At 51.0% G+C, this 19,384-nt stretch overlaps 1 protein-coding gene across 5 annotated transcripts; it reads right to left on the bottom strand.

Annotated features, from left to right (window-relative positions):
• Positions 1–369: 369 nt before the first annotated feature.
• Positions 370–10,585, bottom strand: LOC106048463 (potassium voltage-gated channel subfamily A member 2). Of its 5 annotated transcripts, none has more exons than XM_066982987.1 (3): positions 8,634–9,004; positions 8,129–8,510; positions 370–7,472 (listed from the first exon to the last, which is right to left on the bottom strand). In XM_066982987.1, the coding sequence occupies exon 3, from the start codon at positions 7,292–7,294 to the stop codon at positions 5,795–5,797; it is 1,500 nt and encodes a 499-aa protein (XP_066839088.1). In that variant the 5' UTR covers positions 7,295–7,472; positions 8,129–8,510; positions 8,634–9,004; the 3' UTR covers positions 370–5,794. The 5 variants fall into 5 exon arrangements, with proteins under 5 accessions (XP_066839088.1, XP_066839089.1, XP_047910504.1 ...); XM_066982988.1 differs by having other exon boundaries at positions 370–7,375; XM_048054547.2 differs by lacking the exon at positions 8,634–9,004 and adding an exon at positions 10,452–10,585 and having other exon boundaries at positions 370–8,510.
• Between the last annotated feature and the right edge of the window lie 8,799 nt (positions 10,586–19,384).

The following is a 19,384-nucleotide window of genomic DNA, read 5'->3' as shown; positions in this document are numbered from 1 at the left end:
CTGCTAGCACTATTCCTGCCCATTTGCTTCTCCCTCTTTCAAAAGTGATCACCGCCTTAAAACCCACCAGCTCAGTGCCTGGAGGTTTTCCCAGAGGTGTATCCCCCAGCACAGCACCCATGGGAGATCTGCAGACACAGCATGGAGCGGTCTGGGTGAAGAGCACCAGGTCCTCCCCACTGTCCATCACCGAGAGTAAAGCCCATCCAGGGGAATTTCCCCTGGGCTGATTTTTCCATGGTTCAGGCAATTTCCTCCTTTTCTTACAGAAGGTTTAGATGCACAGAAAAAAAAAATACTCAGTCTACCAAAAATATATTCGCTTGTCTTTTTCTTCCCCACCCTCCACAGAACTGATATCAAAATAACTCCTCAATAATATACATATTTATTTCCTCTTAATTAGTGCTGATATTTACAAAATTTGTGATACTCTGTGAAGAATATATTATGTACACTCATGATAAATCAGACAGCAAATGCTCATTTGGAATACGTATATACACAGATCTGTATACCTATATACAATGGTCAGCCTTATTGATGCGGGTGTCTCAGACTGCAGACGCACCCAACCCCAAGGACACCCCCACGCTGTCAATAAGAGCGGTAATGTCTATACACACTGTGCAATTCAGATACAGCTGGTGTCTAAATTTTTGTCTAGCAAACACATGATTAAATGACTTGAAATTCCCACGAGTCCTCCTTTACCAGTTTATAGGCCTCTCTCCATTCCCGGTCCCATTTCTCCCGTAACCATGGCAACAAAAGGTTCGGCTCCAGCATCGTTAGGATGAGTCCTTCTTGGATTTCCTCTTCCTATCGATTCGCTCAAATTAGGCAGCACACACAGGCTTGATCCAACGCCTGTTTTTCCCTTGTGCTTCCAGCAATGATTAGTAGATGACATTGGAGGACAATAGCACAGTCTCAAGCAATGAAGGAGCAAGTACAAATGGATAATTGCAGTCTTGTAAACAACAGAAAAATTAAAGAAGAAGAAGAAAAAAAAGCCCAAGCCCCCCAAGCCCTGAGCAGCCAGGCAGGGCATTAAACACACACATGGACCTTGCAACAGAGCCATGGTCATACAACGTCCAGGAGCTCTGGGAAGCAAACCCATCCCATCCAGAAGAGGAACTGGGCTGAAGGCTTTCCCGTTCTCCATGCACGGTTGGGTCAGGGGGAGCTCATCCCTGGGTGTAAATCTGTGCTGTGCTCTCAGGGCTGATTTACATGGCTGGAGACTGGCCCCTTGCCCTCACCATGGGATGCAGCAGGATGGGAGGCACCCAAAAAAAGAGCTTGGAGGGTAACATTTGGGCAGCCAAAGCAGTAATTTCACAGGGAGACCAAGGCAATGGGGGATGAGGAAGGGCATGAAGACCCTTGATCTCCTCAGGGCTCCTGGAGCAGGGCAGCAGCCAGTCCCCAGTGGGAGGAACCACGGGGGGATGTGCTGGCTGCTGCCAGGGATGCAGGGAGAGGGCCACAGAATTTGGGGGGGGGGGGCGGAACAAATGCTTTGGAGCTGGCTCCTCCTCTCTTCACCTCTCAGCCTCTCAGCCCCTTCCACCCCAGCAGCATGCTGACCAGCTCCCACCAACTGAAGAAACCACTGGGACCCCCCCATGAACACAGACCCCAAGGTAAGCACACCCCAGCTCCAAAGTGGAGAGGTGCTTCCATTAACAAAACAAAACAAAAAAAAAAAAAACACCCTCGCAAACAAATCCCTTCAACTTCTTCTTGGCTTTCCCTGCACAATCACAAAAATATCAAGAATGGGCCCAAGCTGGGGATTCAGGATCCAGACCAAAAATGCTGCAAAGCTGCTGGGATGCAGGGGTGCATGGAACTGGGTGCCACTGGTCCCCACCACCAAGGCCAAATCCAGACCTCCTTCACTTGGGCCCATCCCTAGGGGTGTTGCAAACTCCAGAAAGGCTGCAAGACTTTGGCAGCAATTTCAACGTTGACCCAAGAATTATCTGATAACAAAGCAAGGCCCTTCCTGAAATACCTCCTCCTCCTCTGTCTTTTTCTCTCCTTCTGTGTATTTATGCACAAATATGCCCATATTTATACTCCCACATGCCACACTCACATAACACTAATGTAGAGATCCTTTTCTTGGTATAGCTCTGTATTCAGATTTGTAAGACTTCAACACAACACAGAGCTACAGAGATTATTTTTCCTGATAAAACACATCACCCCATACAGATAATTTTTTTCCATCAGCCCTAAATCACTTGGCAGTGTGCAGCCAGTACATGAGCTTCCCCTCACTGCCCTTAACAGCAATTTCAGAAGATTTTAAAGGTCTGATGGGTTGTTCACAGGCTTGGGCAAGTGCTGGCTTTTAGAAAACAACTGTAATCACCACTTTCCGTCTCCAAAGCTACAGCACAAAGAATAAAACTTAAGACATGGCTACTGCCTCCTCTGGGTGCCTATGCAGGGGCACTTCCATAGAGCAGCAGGTTTCAGTTTTCCATCGCAACTGTGGCCAATACCTCCATGGGAGGAGGGAGGGGAGACTCAGCCCCTGCGTTTTGGCATCCTCAGTCTGAGGCACTTCCCATCCCAGTTTTGTACCCATTCAAAGCAAAGGGAAGTTTGGGATGCTCAGCTTTCTCTGCGGATGCAGGCCCAGAGTTGCTCAAACCAAATTCCTCAAGAAAAAATGAAAGAAAAAAAAACAGTCTCCTCCTGAAAACTGGTTCAAGATCACATCAGTGAGTCAGAAGCAAAGCTAGAAATAGCACTAGAGCTCCGACCTGCAGGCACAAATCCCATTAAAAGCTATAGGGGAACCATTTCTCCATGCGGGGGAGAAATCTGGACCCTTCTGTTTCGTGCAGCCTGATGGATGGCTTCTTACCACAGCCCCCACAGACCCTTTTTGCCCTGAAAACCCATCTGAGCACACATCCAGGCACACCCCCTACTTCCCACACATAGCGCCAGGGCCAGTGCTGAGGTGCTCTCCCTCCAGGGCTGGTTTCCCCATGTGCATCTGCCTGGGTGACTGCAAGAGGTGCAGGATCCATCCAGATCCAGAGAGGCCAGGAGGTGAGTGGTCTGAAACTCGCAGGAGTTAAGAAACCAGGCCCTTCGCAAAGTCTTGTTGAGTGCCAGCGTCCTCTCCAAATGCCTGTAGCAGCCTGTTTTTAGCACTGCTGCTTTCCCGCACAGCAGGGTTGGGACCGCCCCAGTTCTGGGACACCCACGGGTGGGCAGCCAGCATCCCAGTGCATTGGGTGCAAGGTCGCATCCCCATAGACCTGCAGTGAGCTGGATTGACAGAGGCTGGCTGGTTGCTGGGAAATCACACCCATGCCATCCCATGCAACAACAAGCTTCAGAAACAGATTTATTGCTTTCAGTTGTGTTGCTTCTTTTGTGTGTGTTGCAGGTGTGTTTATGGGCTTCAGGGACACCCATTTCAGAGTTGCAGCAGCAGAGAGGAGGGGAGGACTCTAAACACAATGAGATATAATTCAGTACAGGCTGCATGCCCAACCCTGTGCAGTGCTGAGCACCCAGAGCCCAGTGCAGTGCATTGGTGCTGCTCTGCACCAAGCAGGATCCAGGACTCTGGCGTGCTCACCGTGAACACTGGGTGGTAATTAGAGCCAGGCCTGAATCAATCAATCACTTAAGTAAACATGAGCGATCCCACCTGGTTGAGTGGGGCCATGTCAGCACAAGAGGTGGATCAGACCCTAAGCAGCATTTTGAACCATTGCTGTAGAATACATTAGCACCGTTTGTTGTATTGTTATGAATATTGTTTTCCTCTTGGAAGTCAGGAAGGGTCCAGCTGACCTCACTGGCATGCTCTTCAATGGGCTTCCTTCCCCGCACTTGTGCTTGGCAGCAGTGGTGAAATGCTGACTGTGCCCAAATTCTGGCTGTATTCACCCTGACTCAACAGGCTGCTAAATGCCAGCCTTCACCCAGGGACTTGCTTGGCAGGGACCTTGGCAGGGGTTTGCATCCCTCTCCCCTGCCCTGGCCCATTCTGGGTTTTGTCAGCAGTGGGGGGACAGACAAGGAAATCCAGGTGGGATGGAGAAAGCAGATAAGACCCCTGAACCAACAGCTCCCAGCTATCCCCAAATAACATCAGAGATGAAGAAGAAACATGGGCAGCCCTGAGGTCTCTGCACCTCGACACAGCCCTAAAAAAAAAAAAAAAAAAAACACCCTGGGAGAAGGCAAAACAAAAGCAAAGTCTTGGAAGTGCGAGCTTGGATCCAGCCCAGCCTCCACCACGCAGGAAAATAAACCACCAGCCCTAGGGCTCTACATGGTTGTAAAAGGGTTTGCCAGCGCAAAGCGTGCCCCAGGACAGGTCACGTCTGGTGGCCCCTGAGCCAGGAAGCCCTGATGCTCTGAGAGCTCACGTTTGCTGAGGAGTTGGCCCTATAGTCGCTCTCTAAATATCTATACACACACACACACAATAGTTGTATAGGAAAGGGCTGAAATTGCTGAACAAGCAAGTCTGAAGAGCCAGTACCTGCTATTCCACCTGCTCCCTGTGCCTTCTCTGATCAGCTGTGGTTTCTGCTCATGACACCACGATTAATGACTAGTTACTCACCCCATAACGAGTGCAGGTGTTTAACTTTCAGCTCACCTTCCCTCGCTTGCAGTACTCGGCTCTTGTGGCTGGATGCTTGGACACTCAGTCTTTGCCTTGTTATCTATCAAACTGTTGTCAGCACATGCCTTCCTCATCCAGTTTGAAACATATTAGAGATTTTTTTAGCTTCCATAAATTTCCTTTGAGCCACCGGAGTATCTATAAACACTATAAACATGAATACTGTATAGTCTACTAAGAAAATATATATTTGTGTGTGTATTAAATATTCAGATTCATGCAACAAATACCCATGCAGCCGTACTGTATTACTGGTTAAATTTCACTGCAGTATAAATATATTATAGGCCACAGCATAGTTGCTCCAGTTTTATATATAGATATATAAAAAAAGATGCTTTTTCCAACTAATTTTCAATGTGTCAGTGGAGGTGTCTTTGGTGATCCTGGAAACAGTGGTGATGGAAGTGTCATCTAAATAAATCAATAAAATCCAAGCGCTCGATTTATTTACTCATCCCTCCTGACGCCTAGCATAGAAAACTTAAGACTTAAGAAATAATGTGCCGTCAGACTAATTATCCCTCCCCTGGGCCTCACACTGGCATACTGCAGTGGCTGAAACTATTGCAGCATGCAGCATTTTCAGTTATGAAACGCGAGCCTGGGTGATGCGTTCGCACTTGGCATTCCCAAGGCAGAAACCCAAGCCTTCAAATAAATGGGGTGGCCGGCGGCATGCCGCCCTCCCCAGCCCTGCCTGACCTTTCTCTGCTGCTGCCTGTGCCTGGAGCTGGCAGTGACCCAGCACTGGGGACAGAGCTGTGCCCAGCCGTGCTCCCAGCCAGCCGGGGAGCATTCCCTGCATCTCTGCTATTGCACAAACAGGAGCGGTGCTTGGCTCGACTAACCGCTCCACACCTTTGGAAACCCACAAGCTGGGATGGGAGAAGGGAAACGAAATGGTTTGGTTTGGTTTTTCTGTTTGTTTGCTTTCACAAACACTTATTCGGTGTGGAAATCAAAGGTTAAAAGTCACTTACATAGCTATTGCTTCCCATGCAGAACCAAATATACACCGTAGAAAATACTGTATTAACTACAATGCAGAGCAGCACTCAATATCTGCAATTGTTCCACTTTAGCTTTAAATACATTACTAGGTTTTAGCAACTAGACATCAGTTAGCATTTTGGTGATATTCACATAATTTGTGTTAGCTAGGGTGCAATTGGCTGTCTTCAAGTTCTCCTCCCTAAAATCCTCATTGCTATTGTTTACACCTTCCTGAATCTCCATATAATCAGACTTACTAATGGTAGAGGCACTTCTGCTTTTCTTTAGGTCAGGGGAAGAGGGGATCTTTGGGCAGCTGGTTACTTGCAAATATTGAGCCTGCTCCTCTCCCTCCGTCTCCCGGTGGTAGAAGTAATTGAAGTTAGACACTATGACGGGCACTGGTAAGGCAATCGTTAATACGCCAGCGATGGCACACAAGGACCCCACGATTTTCCCCCCGATGGTTGTGGGGACCATGTCTCCGTAGCCAACAGTCGTCATGGAAACCACAGCCCACCAGAAGGCGTCGGGGATGCTTGGGAACTGGGACTCGCTCTCGTCGGCCTCTGCAAAGTAGACGGCACTGGAGAAGAGGATGACACCGATGAAGAGGAAAAATATCAAGAGGCCCAGCTCCCGCATGCTGGCCTTGAGAGTCTGCCCCAGGATCTGCAGCCCCTTGGAGTGCCGGGACAGCTTGAAGATCCTGAAGACCCGCACCAAGCGGATGACTCGGAGGATGGCCAAGGACATGGCTTGCTGGCCTTGCTGACCATCCTCTGGCTTCTCGGCCAGCTCCGTCCCTAAGGTGATGAAATAGGGAATGATGGCTACAATGTCTATAATGTTCATGATGTTGGTAAAAAATCCAGCCTTGCTGGGGCAGGCAAAAAACCTCACCAAGAACTCAAAGGAGAACCAGATGATGCAAAGTGTCTCTACGATGAAGAAGGGGTCTGTGAAAGAGGTCGACTGCTGGTACCCCATGCTGCTGTTGGAATAAGGGGGATGGCTCAGCCCGCTGCCATGCATGTCTTCATTCTCATCACGAAAAATGGGCAATGTTTCCAGGCAAAAGCTCACAATGGAGATTAAAATCACCATGACGGAGACAATAGCTATAATCCTGGCAGGGCCTGAGCTCTCGGGGTACTCGAAGAGCAACCATACTTGTCTCTGAAACTCATTCTCCGGCAGTGGTCTTTCCTCTTCTTTGATGTAGCCTTCATCCTCCCGAAACATTTCCATTGCTTCTTCCCCCAGTTCATAGAAACGAATCTCCTCCGAGAAGATGTCCAAGGGCACATTAACTGGCCTCCGCAACCTCCCACCAGACTGATAATAGTACAAAATCGCGTCGAAGCTGGGTCTGTTCCGGTCAAAGAAATACTCATTCCTGAGAGGGTCAAAATATCTCATTCTCTTTTTAGGATCCCCTAGCAAGGTCTCTGGAAACTGGGCTAGTGTCTTGAGCTGAGTCTCAAAGCGCAGCCCTGAGATGTTAATGACCACCCTCTCGCAGCATTCATGGTCGGTCTCAGGGTTGTATGTGTCCTGCGGGTGACCGGGAAGAGCTGCAGCCTCGTCTGCAGGATCTCCGGTAGCAACTGTCATACTGGGGTTTAAAAGAAATCCTTATGCTAAACTCTTCCGAGTGCCCGGTGGTGGGATCGGACTCAGGGCACGGCTACTATCCTGCAGAAGGACAGGTACGTAGGTTTGGAAGTGTCTCATGAAAAACGAAGGGATGTTAAAATAAAAGAAAATAAAAAAGGAAAGAAAATTGCCCCTGCTGAGAAAGAGAGAGATGAAATAAAGTTGGGGGGAGGAGAGCAGCTCCCTGCACTAGCATGTCTACCACCTTCCTCGAGGGGTTAATTTGCCTTCTCTGGGACAGAGTTCAGAACTCCCATCTAAACCAATTAGGTGGAAGAGAGAAAACACCTGAGGAACCTTCATCTATTCACAAACAGTGTGAAAAACTGGCATTGGCAAAACAGAACATTTTTGACTAAAAAGAAAAAAATAATTAAAAAAAAAAAAAAGAGGGAAGGGAAGGAAAGGAAGAAAAACCCATCCAGCCCTACACTGGCAAGGGGACCCGCAGGGCGCCCGGCAGAGGCAGCACGGGCTCAGCTCATTTCCAGGCATGCAGCTAAGGGTTAACATTCAACCATGCGATAGCAGACAATCCAGCAGTACCCTCCAGGAAAGCCCTAACCGCTCTGATTTAAGTTCAGCACCTTCCCCATCCTCCTGCCCTCGCCATAAAGCCACGGGATGCCACGCTGCCCGCCCTGCTCACCGCCGACCTGGGCTTTGCGGCTGCCTGAATTTTGGTACAAGCTGCCCCGCGGACCGCTGCAGTCCCCCTCCTCGACCGCTGGCATCCCGGCTCCTGTCATTCTCTGCAAAGCACCATGGCACACAGAAAACAAATCACATTACCTGGAGAAGCCAAATCTTAGTGTCTCTTAGTAAGACCGATTATCTGACCCTGGGCAAATCCTAGAGAGAAACAGAGGCTTCCAAGATCCCCATAATTTCCTCTCTCTTCAAAGTTAAAAATAATGGTGAGTCATCGTAGAAAAGGAGAAGGGACATAAAAGGGGTGAGATTCCCAGATGGAAGTCAGGTCTTGTAATGGTTTGGACTGGAGAGAGAGAGAGAGAGAAAGAGAGACAGAGGGACAGAGTCTTCTCAGTAGCTGTTGCAGGTCTGCACTTCAGGGCAGATGAGCGTCTGTCTGATGCCTTCAGTACAGCGTTGAGAAGATGCTAAGCTCAGCAAAACCTGGTGTCCCCAGCGTCCTCAGGAGGTGTGGCATTGCCTGGAAAAAACAGCGAGAAGGTAGAAAGCTGCCGGGGGCTTGCAAGGATCATCTGCAAAGCCCTGGCTCCTCCAGGCAGCCCTTCTTCCTCCCTGCGAGCTGTTTTCCCGGCGCCTCACCAACCTGCACTGCAACGCGAGACGAGGGTGGGAGCGCGCTAGCGGCAAGGTGGAAAAACCCAGAGCCCCGTCCCCTCCGCTCCGGCTCAGGGCGGCGGGGCCGGGCCGCCCGCGGGAGCCGCTGCCAGCGCAGGGGAGGAGGCGGCGGCTGGGGGGGGAGCGGCGCAGCCCCCGGCCACGACGGGCGCTCTGCGGCGCCTCGCCGAGCACCCGGGAACTGGTGGTCCCTGCGCCACCGCGCCACCTCCCCGGGTAGTGCGGGGCGCTCTGGTGTCACCTGCGAGACCAAACCCTCTGCCGCTCGCTGTCTGGTCCCCCCCCACGGCCATCTGTTCCCCCAGCGGCGGGTGAGGAGCCCCAAGCCTCTCCGGCCACGGGACCCGCGCGACCTGCATCCGCCCGCTTCCCATCCTCCCGCAAGCCGGCCCCCGGCCGACCCACCCCCCGTGGGAGTTCGACTCCGGTGGGCAAAATTTCTCGTGGGGATGCTGAGGCTCCGATCCCCGGTCAGCGCCGGCCCATCGGCCTCCCCGCTCCTAAATTAGATCATCCTGCACTGCCCCACACCACGGGATGCTCAAGCCTTCGCGGTCCAACCAAACTCTCATTTTCCGTTTTTTTTTTTTTTTTTTTTCCTCTCCCAAAGAAAAAATCCTCTAACCTCCCTTCTTCAGCTCCAACTCGACTTGTCTACTTTGAGCCAGGATTACAGAACCGGGTAGGGGAGGCAGGTGGAAAATAACCCCGTGAACTGAGCCTCCTTGGCAAACGTTTCATTCTCCTCTGGGCCATTTATGCCTGTTGGTTTCTCTCTTTATCACCCCAGGTGCAGATATTGCTGCAGATCCCTCTTTTCTTGGAAATTTCCCCTTCCTGTGGAACCCTCCTCTCCCTTCTCTTTATGCACTAGAAAAAATAGTACAATCCTGACAAGGCTTGCAGCATTCAATGGCTTCGCTTAACCCTTTTCTGCCAGGCCCAGAGGAGAGGAGGTTGCATTTGTCCCAGTTTTTCTCCTTTTCCTGCATTTTCTCCCCACCAGCTCACTCCGAAGTTCTGCTGGGTTTGACCTTCCCTGGCTCCTCTGAGCACCATGCCAAAACACTGCATACACCAGGTGTCTGCTGCTGCCAAAATATCAGGCAGTCACAAGCCCCCATCTCACCAAAAATCAACCAATCTTGATCATTTTTTTTAATACAGTTTTTCTCCTGCCCCTAAATTCTCTCCTCCCCTTTCTCCCAGCCCAAAACAACCCAAGTTTCTTCAGCAGTACAGACATTTTCTCCTTTTTAAACATGTTGATTTTTATTTGGCGTGAGGTCTGGGCTCCTCTCTCTGAGCCCAAACCCAAGTGGTGGTGGTTGGTGCTTATCTGAGAGGGTTACTGCATCGTCTAGGTTGACATCACGGATTCCAGTGCTGTTTCTGCTACTTTCTCCCCACCGCATGCTGTCCTGACTCCCTTTGCTCAGAGGCAAACACCTCTGCCACCTCTCCAAGCATCTCTGAGTTTATTTCATGCAAATCTGGGGGCTGCAGGGGCAAGAAGGAGATGAAGAGGAAGATTTGCCAAAAGACCCCAATTTTTCACTGCATACACAAACCCAGGATCACTGCAGACATGAGCCACGGCTATCTTTCAGAGGGTTGGGATTTTGGATGTCAGAGATCCTCGAGGACAAGGTCATGTTTGCTTTCCCTTTAGCGACCGAAAACACGAAGCCTCCATTTTCACAGTTTGTGGCAAGCTGCTATTTAAGCAGGGACAACGGGAAGGAAGGGGAGGGGGAGGGAGGGGGAGAAAAAGGCAGCAACTTACAATTGGCTCTGCAGTCAGGCATGCAGCGAATGCACAAGCAGCCGCGCTCTGCTCCGCTCCGCTGACAGCACCCTCACCTGCGCCGCTGGCCCTGAAACTTGCCCCAGGCTCCCAGGAACAAACCTCCAAAGGCAGCAGAGCTTCTCAATGAATATTCATAAGATTAATATGAGCATCTCTCCCCCCCCTCCCTCCTCCCAAGCAAGAGACCTAGATTTCAACCACTGGGAAATAATCATATCCCTGGGTGCGCGATGCTGCTGCTCTGATGTGCGGCTCCAATCCATGCCGTGCTCTCGGTTATAGCCTGGATCTGCTTGGGGAGATCTGGGACTGGAGAACCAGCAGCTCCATGCCCCTTTAGGGAAGGTGATGGGGCAGGGTCAGACTCAGGGGGGCATGGTGCTGTTGGCTGGGGATGAAGATGGATTGCTGCCCCTGGGTGCAAGGCTCCCCAGCTGCTCCAGCCCAGCTGCTTGCACAGCATCTCATGGGGCACATACAGCCTCGGATGAGCCGTGCGCCCACACCCGGAAACCTCATTCCCTCTTCTCTTCTCCATCACCCTTAAAGCAGTAATTTTATATCACTTCACATTTGCAGACCTTCTCCCTGCACACAGAGGCATCTTCCATTCCTAAAGGAGGGAGATGGGGAAGAACATACGAACTTGCCATAAAAGACTTACGGCTCCGTCACTGCATTAGGGCATGAGGGAGATGCACGGGAGATGCTTGGACCACTCCACCATTACCATCCAAGGAGAGCACTAGGGCTGCAACAAGTACCGCAAAATGCCTGGCATCCAGCAAACACAAGCACTGGAGGAGTTGATGGAAACAATTCCGTTCCCATATGCAGCAGTCAGATTTGAAATTGCCTGCCAGTGCTGGAGGTGATCACCCCGGGACACCAATCCGAGGTGTGCTTGGATCACCCTGAAAGTCCAAGAAAATCAATGCTAAGAATGATGCCCAGTCAGAGGAATGTGGGGACTTAGAGGGCCTAACCATATGATTTTAGCTCTCCGGGGCACCAGGAGCAGCAGGTGGCACAGGGCCAGATACCGGCTGCATCACTAGGGTGCAAGGGGGATGCTATCATCCGCTGCTCCTCCCAAGGCCCCTCCTGACCTCTTCTTGCCTTTCAGAAACGAAGATATACTTCCCTATTCCCAGCCAGATCCCAGAGTTGGAAATGAATTTCTAATTCCATGGCAAAATAGGGAATTCTTCTCTCCCTGCCATGAACGGTCCTTGTACATAAGGGTTTTTTTGTGTGCATCCTGCTGGGTATGAGACTACTCTGGAAGAAGGTTTTTAAAATTTTGTGTGCATTGTTTCAGTCTTTTCTGAAGGTAGAACTGCCATAGCAGGGTAGGCTGGATCCAGAAAATGATTTGCCCAAGGCTAATACTTATGCAATATGCAGAAACTGAGGCTGAACAATTCAAGTGAAGCTGATTTTATAACTTGTTATTCCTTCTTCTGCCTTGCAAAGGTTTTGCAAAACCAGTGGGATTTTTCATATAAGCAGAACTGTCTCCTTACCAAGAGACTGAATCCTGTCTCTAGCAAATCAGGGAAATTTCTCTGAATTGAGTGATGCTCTCTGATTTACTATCCTAATTGTGGAGCTATTATTATAATGTGTATGTCTGCACCCGCCTCTCTCCACTACGCTGTCAATTTGAGAAGTAACCCAGCATTTCAGAGAATTCAGCAAGCTGATACACTGCACCCACTTGTCTGTTTTACATGCATTTCAATATTTCAATGGCTGATACCTTTGCATTAATATTGTAACAAAAAAAAAAAAGTCTCTTCTGGATTATTTCTTTTATCCAAATGTATTTATACCCTTCCTAACTCAAAAACTTACCTCTAAAAAAAAAAAAGTTTACTTCTTTTAGCTGTGTGTAAGAGGGCTGGGCGTCAGAGTACTGGGGACAATTTCTGTCTGCACTGTTCCAGCTGGAGCTTTCCTGTGTGACTTGGGCTGGTCACCTGGTGTGAGGATGTCCCAGGAGATCGGTGCCCAGGTCCCGTCAAGAAGCAGAGGAACGCTGCCTGATTTGTAGCCTTGAGTCCCAGGGGAGCCCCTGCCATTATGCTAAGGGCTCTTCAGACATTATATCTATGGAAAAGTGCAGTTTGAAGGCAGCCCACACCACATAAACAACAAAAAATTCCTCCCCCGCGAGGCTCCCCTCCAAAAACAGACAAAACCTGAAAATTTCCAAACATTTACTCCTATACTCCTAACTCCTTTCTCCCTTTTTCCCTTACTGCACCATGCAGCAGGTTTGGGGATGCTTGGTGAGGCTTTAAGGCAACGGCTGCATCAGTGAACGTGAAACCCACAGGGTGGGATGTCGCCAGGTCTGACCTCACCTAGGGCAGTGAAATTCGAGCCCCAGCACTACACTGTGTGACTGGCATTTCCCCACGCTGCCCTAAGCCAAACTACTCCCTCAACCCCTCCTGGGGGGCGGTGAGAGAAGCTCACAGACCCTGTCCCACCACCTCCACATGTCCCTGGACAATGGCATAACCCTGTGGTGTCCTTCCTGGGGACCTCCAGACACCCGCAAGGTCAGAGGGTCTTTGAGGGACCTCAGCAGCCATGCTGAGCCGGACCATGGCTTGTCCACGTGCATGAGCATCACTGGGCTCCTGCAGTCCTGAGCAGAGCAGGTTGGGCAGGGCATTGAGCAGGTCTGAGCCTCCATGGGGAAGTGTCCCATGTCATTTTAGGAGCTGTGAAAACTGTAAGTGGCTTGCCCGGGCTGAGTCACCCTCCAGAGAAAGCATCCCACCTCCTGCCTGCTGAGGCCGTCAGGGCAGGGTGCATGCTCTCATACAGAGCCCCCGGCATTGAGAACCCGCGCATCAATGCGTTGGGGCAAACGGAGACACAGAGAGATGTCAGCAGCCCCCGTGCTGTGGCCTGGTGTCAGAAAATGGAGGCAGCCAGGGAGCAACGTGTCACAGACGGGTGGAGCACACTTTGCTTTTCTGTAGCTGCTGCTGGTGGTGAATCCTGAAATATTATGGGAGAGGTCGGAGCAACTCCTCTCGTCTGGGGATATGGGGGGAAGTCAGGAATGGCCTGAGGTAACACAGGAAAGGAGGAACAGACCAAAAAGAGAGGTTGGGCTCTGCAGGACCTTGGAAGATCTCCTTGTCCATGGGAAGACTGGGTCCCTGGGAAGGTGTCCCTACCCTGTGAAGGTCTCCTGGTCTTTGGCAAAGTGCACCATGGCCCAAGGGAAGACAGCCAGTATTGCCTGTCTGCAAGTTAACATTAAATACATTCTCCCTCTGAATTTCTCCAAGGCGTTTTCCATAATAAAATACATGATTATTTTAAAAAAGTAACTCCTTTGGATTCTACTCTGAATGTTTTTTTGATTGAAACTGTTGAGCTGCAGCATTTTTGCCTCCAAAGATGCCCCATCAGCATGGATATTATGCCTGGAGAGGAGCCGGCAGTGGTTGCAATGCCCAGGCACTGTTCATTGAAAAAAAACAAACACATTTTGCCTGACCAAAAAACAGTAAAGAACTTCAGTTCTTGAGGGCTTTGGAGCTCACTGCGGTTGTGAATATTTCATGCCATGCTGCCACTCACTGCAGGAGAGCTAATGGACCCATGGCCTTTCAGTGAGGCTTGGTGGGCAGGGCTGGCATGGGGCGAGCGGCTGCTCCAGCCACTCCAGTTAAAAGGCTCTCACAGATGCTTTATTTTACTTGCACAAACAAAAAGGACAGGGCAAGCCAAATTAGTGAACAGAAAGGAAATCAATAACCTCCTTCGAACCAGGCATCAGTGCTTTCATCTCTGGAAAGGAATCCCTCCTGCTTGCAAGCCCGCTTCTCACTCGCTATGCTCGCCTGTGTATGAAACCCCTCATCCCTCCCTGGGGCTGGGACTTTATTAGAGGCATCAGCTGAGCCTCTGTGTTCCCCTGAGCTGTCTGAGGGCAACTGAGGGGACTCAGCTGCATCTTTGCATCCTCTGACTCCGCCCAAACACAGTGAGAAGTAGAGCTGCTACAGGGCTATAGGTCTCCATAGGTGCCTTTATCTGTGATGCTGATGGAAAGCCAGCTTTGACAAACACTAGAGCTCCCTGTGTGACTCCATAGAATATGGAGGAGAGGTGATGAGTTTTCCTACTCTTTTCATTTTCTCTCCAATGATTAATTTTCCTTAGGCCTGAACCAGGTCATTCCCATCTGCCCAAAGGTGTATCTTTCCTCCTCCAGCTTTGGGAAAGGAGATTCTCACAAAAAAAAAAAAAAAAAAAAAAAAAAAGGCAGAGAAATAGGGCCAAATGTTGAAAACTTCTGAGCTTAGAGAGTAAGACTAAGGGAAGATGAAAGAAACCTCCAGTGGAGATGGCAAACACCTGCAGACAGATTACCTTTGTCTTGGGGCAAGTGGGTAGGTGACCTTGGGGTCTCTTTTACACTGAATAATGGGGCATGTCCTTTTAGCCACCAGTCCTGGGACTGGTTTCCCATGCAGATGATGGAGACCATCATGTGCATGTCACCAGATGGGTGACAGAATCTCCCATCAGAGAACAGATAGGAGAAGATGTTCTTTTTAGACTTAATGGGTCTCACTCTAAGCATCTGCTGGTGCTGGTGGGGACCAAGAGGTGCTGAAGGTCAGATCCAAGCCCTGTGGAGAGGGGTGATACATTACTGTCACCCCCAAAGTTCATCCATGCCTGTACTCACCCCACTGGCACAAATCCTGCCCTGCTGGGTCCCACTGCGGTCTCTGCTATCCCCGTTCTTCTGTTTTCTGCCCAGTGAGGAGCTGCCGTAGCACTGCGTCCACATACAAGTGCTGCGTAAAGTCTGTGTGCCTCCCAGTGTGTGTGTCAATCCACGCTCCGCTGTGGGTGCTGAGAGGTGCCACTGGCATGGCCGCAAGCGATCCTCCCCAGGAAGCAGTGGGATTGCAAAACAGGCAGCAGGAAAAGTGCTCTGTGAGGATCATTTGCATCCTCTCGTCCTCCCACAGGAGGAGGATGCTGCAGGGAAGAGGTGTGGGCTGGGGATGCTCGGGCTGGGGAGCGCCTTCCGCAGGGCCTCGGGCCGTGGGCAGGGTGGCAGTGGGCAGGGTGGCAGTGGGCAGGGTGGCAGTGGGCAGGGTGGCAGTGGGCAGGGTGGCCGTGGGCAGGGTGGCAGTGGGCAGGACGGTGGCTTCAGCCGGGAGAGGGCACTGCGTGGCACGGCACAAAGCCGGGCCGGGCCAAATCGCGGGCTGGGCCAACTTAAAGGCCGTGCCAGACCGTGGGCCTTGCCAAACCAGGGCCTGTGCCAAGCTGCCGGCCCTACCGGGTCGTGAGCCGTGCCAAACGGTGAGCCGTGCCAAGCGTGGGCCGTGCCAGCCTGGGGGGCCACGCTGGGTCATGAGCTGTGCCAAACTGGGGAGCGTGCCACATCACAAGCCGTGCCAAATCCCACGCTGTGCCAGCCCCCTCTGCCTTGGTTCCCAACATCATCTTAAGCAGCCAGCTGCCATCAGCTTCCAGCCCCAACCTGCACGTCCCTGCCACCAGTGTGGCTCCATCCCTGTGGGGTCCCTGCTGGAAAGAGCCATGACGGGGTGGAAAAGTCCTAGAAGAAACAGGGAGCTTAGGTAGAAATTCATCATTTTGTCACCTTCACTCTGCTCCCGGGAGACGCTGGGGATGTCCCCTCGCAGTGACATTGGCCTGGCCCCGCGGGCACATCCCCAGTTGGTCCAGCAGCACCGGGTGGCTCGGGGAGGTGACAGCCACAGGGACATCGGGGAGGAGGTGCTGTATCCAAAGGGCAGTGGCAGAGCCGCGCCTGACCCTCAGCTGCCCTTGCCTGGAGCACCGCTGCCCTGCAGCATCCTCTTCTGTCACCTTGCTGCTGTATTTACTATTTCTTCCTCTCCCACCCCCTCTTTTGTGATGAGACAGACTTCCCCGTTTCTATGGAAACCCTCCTCCTCTCCCCTCATGTCTTCAAAGAGGTTTTCAGCTGCTTCTTTAGAAAAGAGCTATTTTTAGCCCCGGCTTCCCCTGCTCCCCCTCCCCACCCTCTGCTCTCAGCACACACTTTTCTGAATGAGCTGCACCCACCCGGCTGCCACCAAGCACCCATGGGTGCCACATAGCTGGTGAAAGAGCTGCTTATGTTCAGGTCCATAGCCCAGATCCTGTCATTTCCCTTGATTATTTATTTATTTATTTATTTATTTATTCTGGGGTATGGAAATAAAGGAAAAGCTTGCGTTCTGCAGAAAGGTCCCAGGAGCATCTGCAGTCTGCACTGTTCCACTGCCAGGTCCTTGTTTAAGAGGATCAACAGTATCCTTTGGGACAAGCAGCGTCCATCCGCTGTCACTGGCTTCCACAGCTGAGCAAGGTGTGAGCACCAGACAGGAGGGGCTTCCAGACAGGTCCTTTCAAAGCCTGCCTGGACAGGCTGCCCTGAGGCATGCAGGACAAGGGGTCAATCTGAGACCAGCACCACTGAAATCTCCGGGGGCTGCCTCCTCCCAAATCAAGCTGTGCCATTGCATATGTTGGCATCTTCATCCTGTCCATGATTCCGTTTTTGCTGATGAGAGATGCACACCTGCATCTGCCTCGGTGAGCAGGAGGTGAATTCTACTTTTGCACTTCAATCACATTAAAAATACAGAAACACTGCCTAAAGCCTTGGTGCTGGAGGAGCATGGTGATGTCCGAGGAGCTGCCCTGAGCTGAAGCATGGGTAGAAGAAGTTCAAGAGTCTATCAAGAAAATTAATAATAACAAATGGCCAGGTCCAGATGGTCTTAAGTGCAGATTTCCATGCAGGATATGATAATCCTAGCAATGCCATGGGTAAACCTGACAGAAGAAGGATGGCCAGTGAGGCCTTGCAGGAAGAAACCATGCTTCACCGGTCGGAATAGAAAGGAAAATCTTTTTGGATATTAACATCTGTTTAAAAGATAGGAAGTGATGTATCAAATCTGAGGTGTCCTTAGGAAGGTATGGTTTGGCGAGAGCGGAATTGTCCTGAGGAAGACTCCAGCATCCTGGAAAAGTCACATCTGGGAGAGCTGGATGATCCAGCTGGGAAACAGAGAGAAGGAAAGGGATATGACACAGGTCACTAAAATCCTGAACCGTCGTGAATGATTACAGAAATGATAACAGAAAAAGTAAAAGACACAGAGAAGCAAATGTAAAGGCGGCACATGAAGTTGTTTCCTACACAGCTTCAGTGTGCAAAGCTGCTGGAGGCAGCCAGGGTTCAGCTGCCAGACCTTCAGGTCCCAGGCCTGAACACCAAGCTTGCCTTGGGGTGTTACTGCCACAGTGGCATTTACCTTCTGCCCTTCATAACCTCCGCAGAGGAAGCAGGGACATCCATCCTGTTGTCACACCATGCCCCATTCCATGGCCTGTGTGTTCCTCCTGGCTCCTGCAAAGGCCACGCTGGTAAAGAAAATCCAACCTGGGGGATGACCTGGCTGTCAGCACCGACCATCTCCAGACCCTCTGCAGCTCAGGTGCAAGGTCTTCTCCATGCAGTCCGTCAGCCCAAGTAGTGGTGTGGACTGGAAATTCTGCATAACCCCTGATGTCTGGGCATGTACCTCAATTCAAGGTTCACCCCTGGGTCCTGTGATGTCTTGGGTATGGACACATCACCCTCTGCACATCAGAGGTGCTGTGGCAAGTGCCTTGTGCTGCTTTTCATGTAGACCCAGGTGGCACGTGCCAGACATGGGTCCTGTCCTTTCTCCAGGGATGTTTGGGCTGATGGTATTCATGCCACCTTTCACATCTCATACTTTAAGACATCCTGTTTTTCACGCTTGCTTAAGCACCACGCCGGTTAACCACACAATGACTGAATCCGGCAGCTAGAAGCACCACAGCCCTCAGGGGAGCTGACACAGAAAGGAACAAATCAAGGAGGAGGGCAGGAGGAGATGTACCAAGGGCTGCTAAACCCACGGCCTGTCTCTGAGCATCCCCAAACAGAGGCTGCTTCCTCCTGGCTTTAAATCTCCTGCTGCTGCTGGCTCTGGCTGGGAACTGGTTTTGGTCCCACACAGAACAGCCACTGGGAGACAATTTGGGAACAGTTGCCCTGAAGTTGGTACAAAGTGATTTTGCTCATCAGCTTGGCTCACCACCACCACCACCACCACCCAGCTCACCAGCAGCCCTGGTGCTGACAGCAAACCAAGAGAGCGAAGAAAGGCAAAACCACACAAAACCAAAAAAGCTGAACACTGCTTTTCAAGGATCCTGCACAACTGCAGAAGCCAAAGCTATCAGGCAAGGCGAGGGCAGAGCTCAGACCCCACTGGAGAGCCCTGTGCCGCTCCATGCAGACAGGGAGGCCAGCAGGGTCAGGCAATGATTTGTAAAACTCAAGACTTCAAAGTTCTCCTTCATTGCTGAGTTCCCCTGGTCCAATCCTGCTGCTCTGCTCCCAGCCCTGACTGTCAGTTTGGAGCCTTGTACAGGGTCTGCCAGGGTTTCAGTGTCAAGAATGGGATTTGCAAAAACACCCAGCACTTGGGATAAAAGCCTGAGAGACTGCAGGAGCCCTCGCATTCCCAGCTCAGCAGTGAAGTAAAATAAAATCCTCCTTGCAGGGGCCCTTGGGTTGTGGGATGCAACACAGCAGAGTTTGCATCTGCAATTCAACTCGTGCTGGCACCATCTCTGATAATTGATGTAGGGGACCCCTCTGGCGATTTGGGTCCTGAACCAGACCCAGCCTTTCCCACACTTTCCTGGCTCACTTCACCCATCCTAAATCTCAGCCAGGGTTTCAGCTGTGCCATGGCTCTACTTGCTTTATGGCATCCAGCTGTTTACCCCAAAGCAGGAAAGTGCCCTCTTGTTTTTTAAATTGAATCTGTGAATGC

This window comes from Anser cygnoides, chromosome 25 (assembly GCF_040182565.1).
Source record: "Anser cygnoides isolate HZ-2024a breed goose chromosome 25, Taihu_goose_T2T_genome, whole genome shotgun sequence".
In the NCBI taxonomy this organism is placed as follows: Eukaryota; Metazoa; Chordata; class Aves; order Anseriformes; family Anatidae; genus Anser; species Anser cygnoides.
Note: the sequence above shows the minus strand (reverse complement) of the source record. Positions and strands in the feature narration are given on the sequence as shown.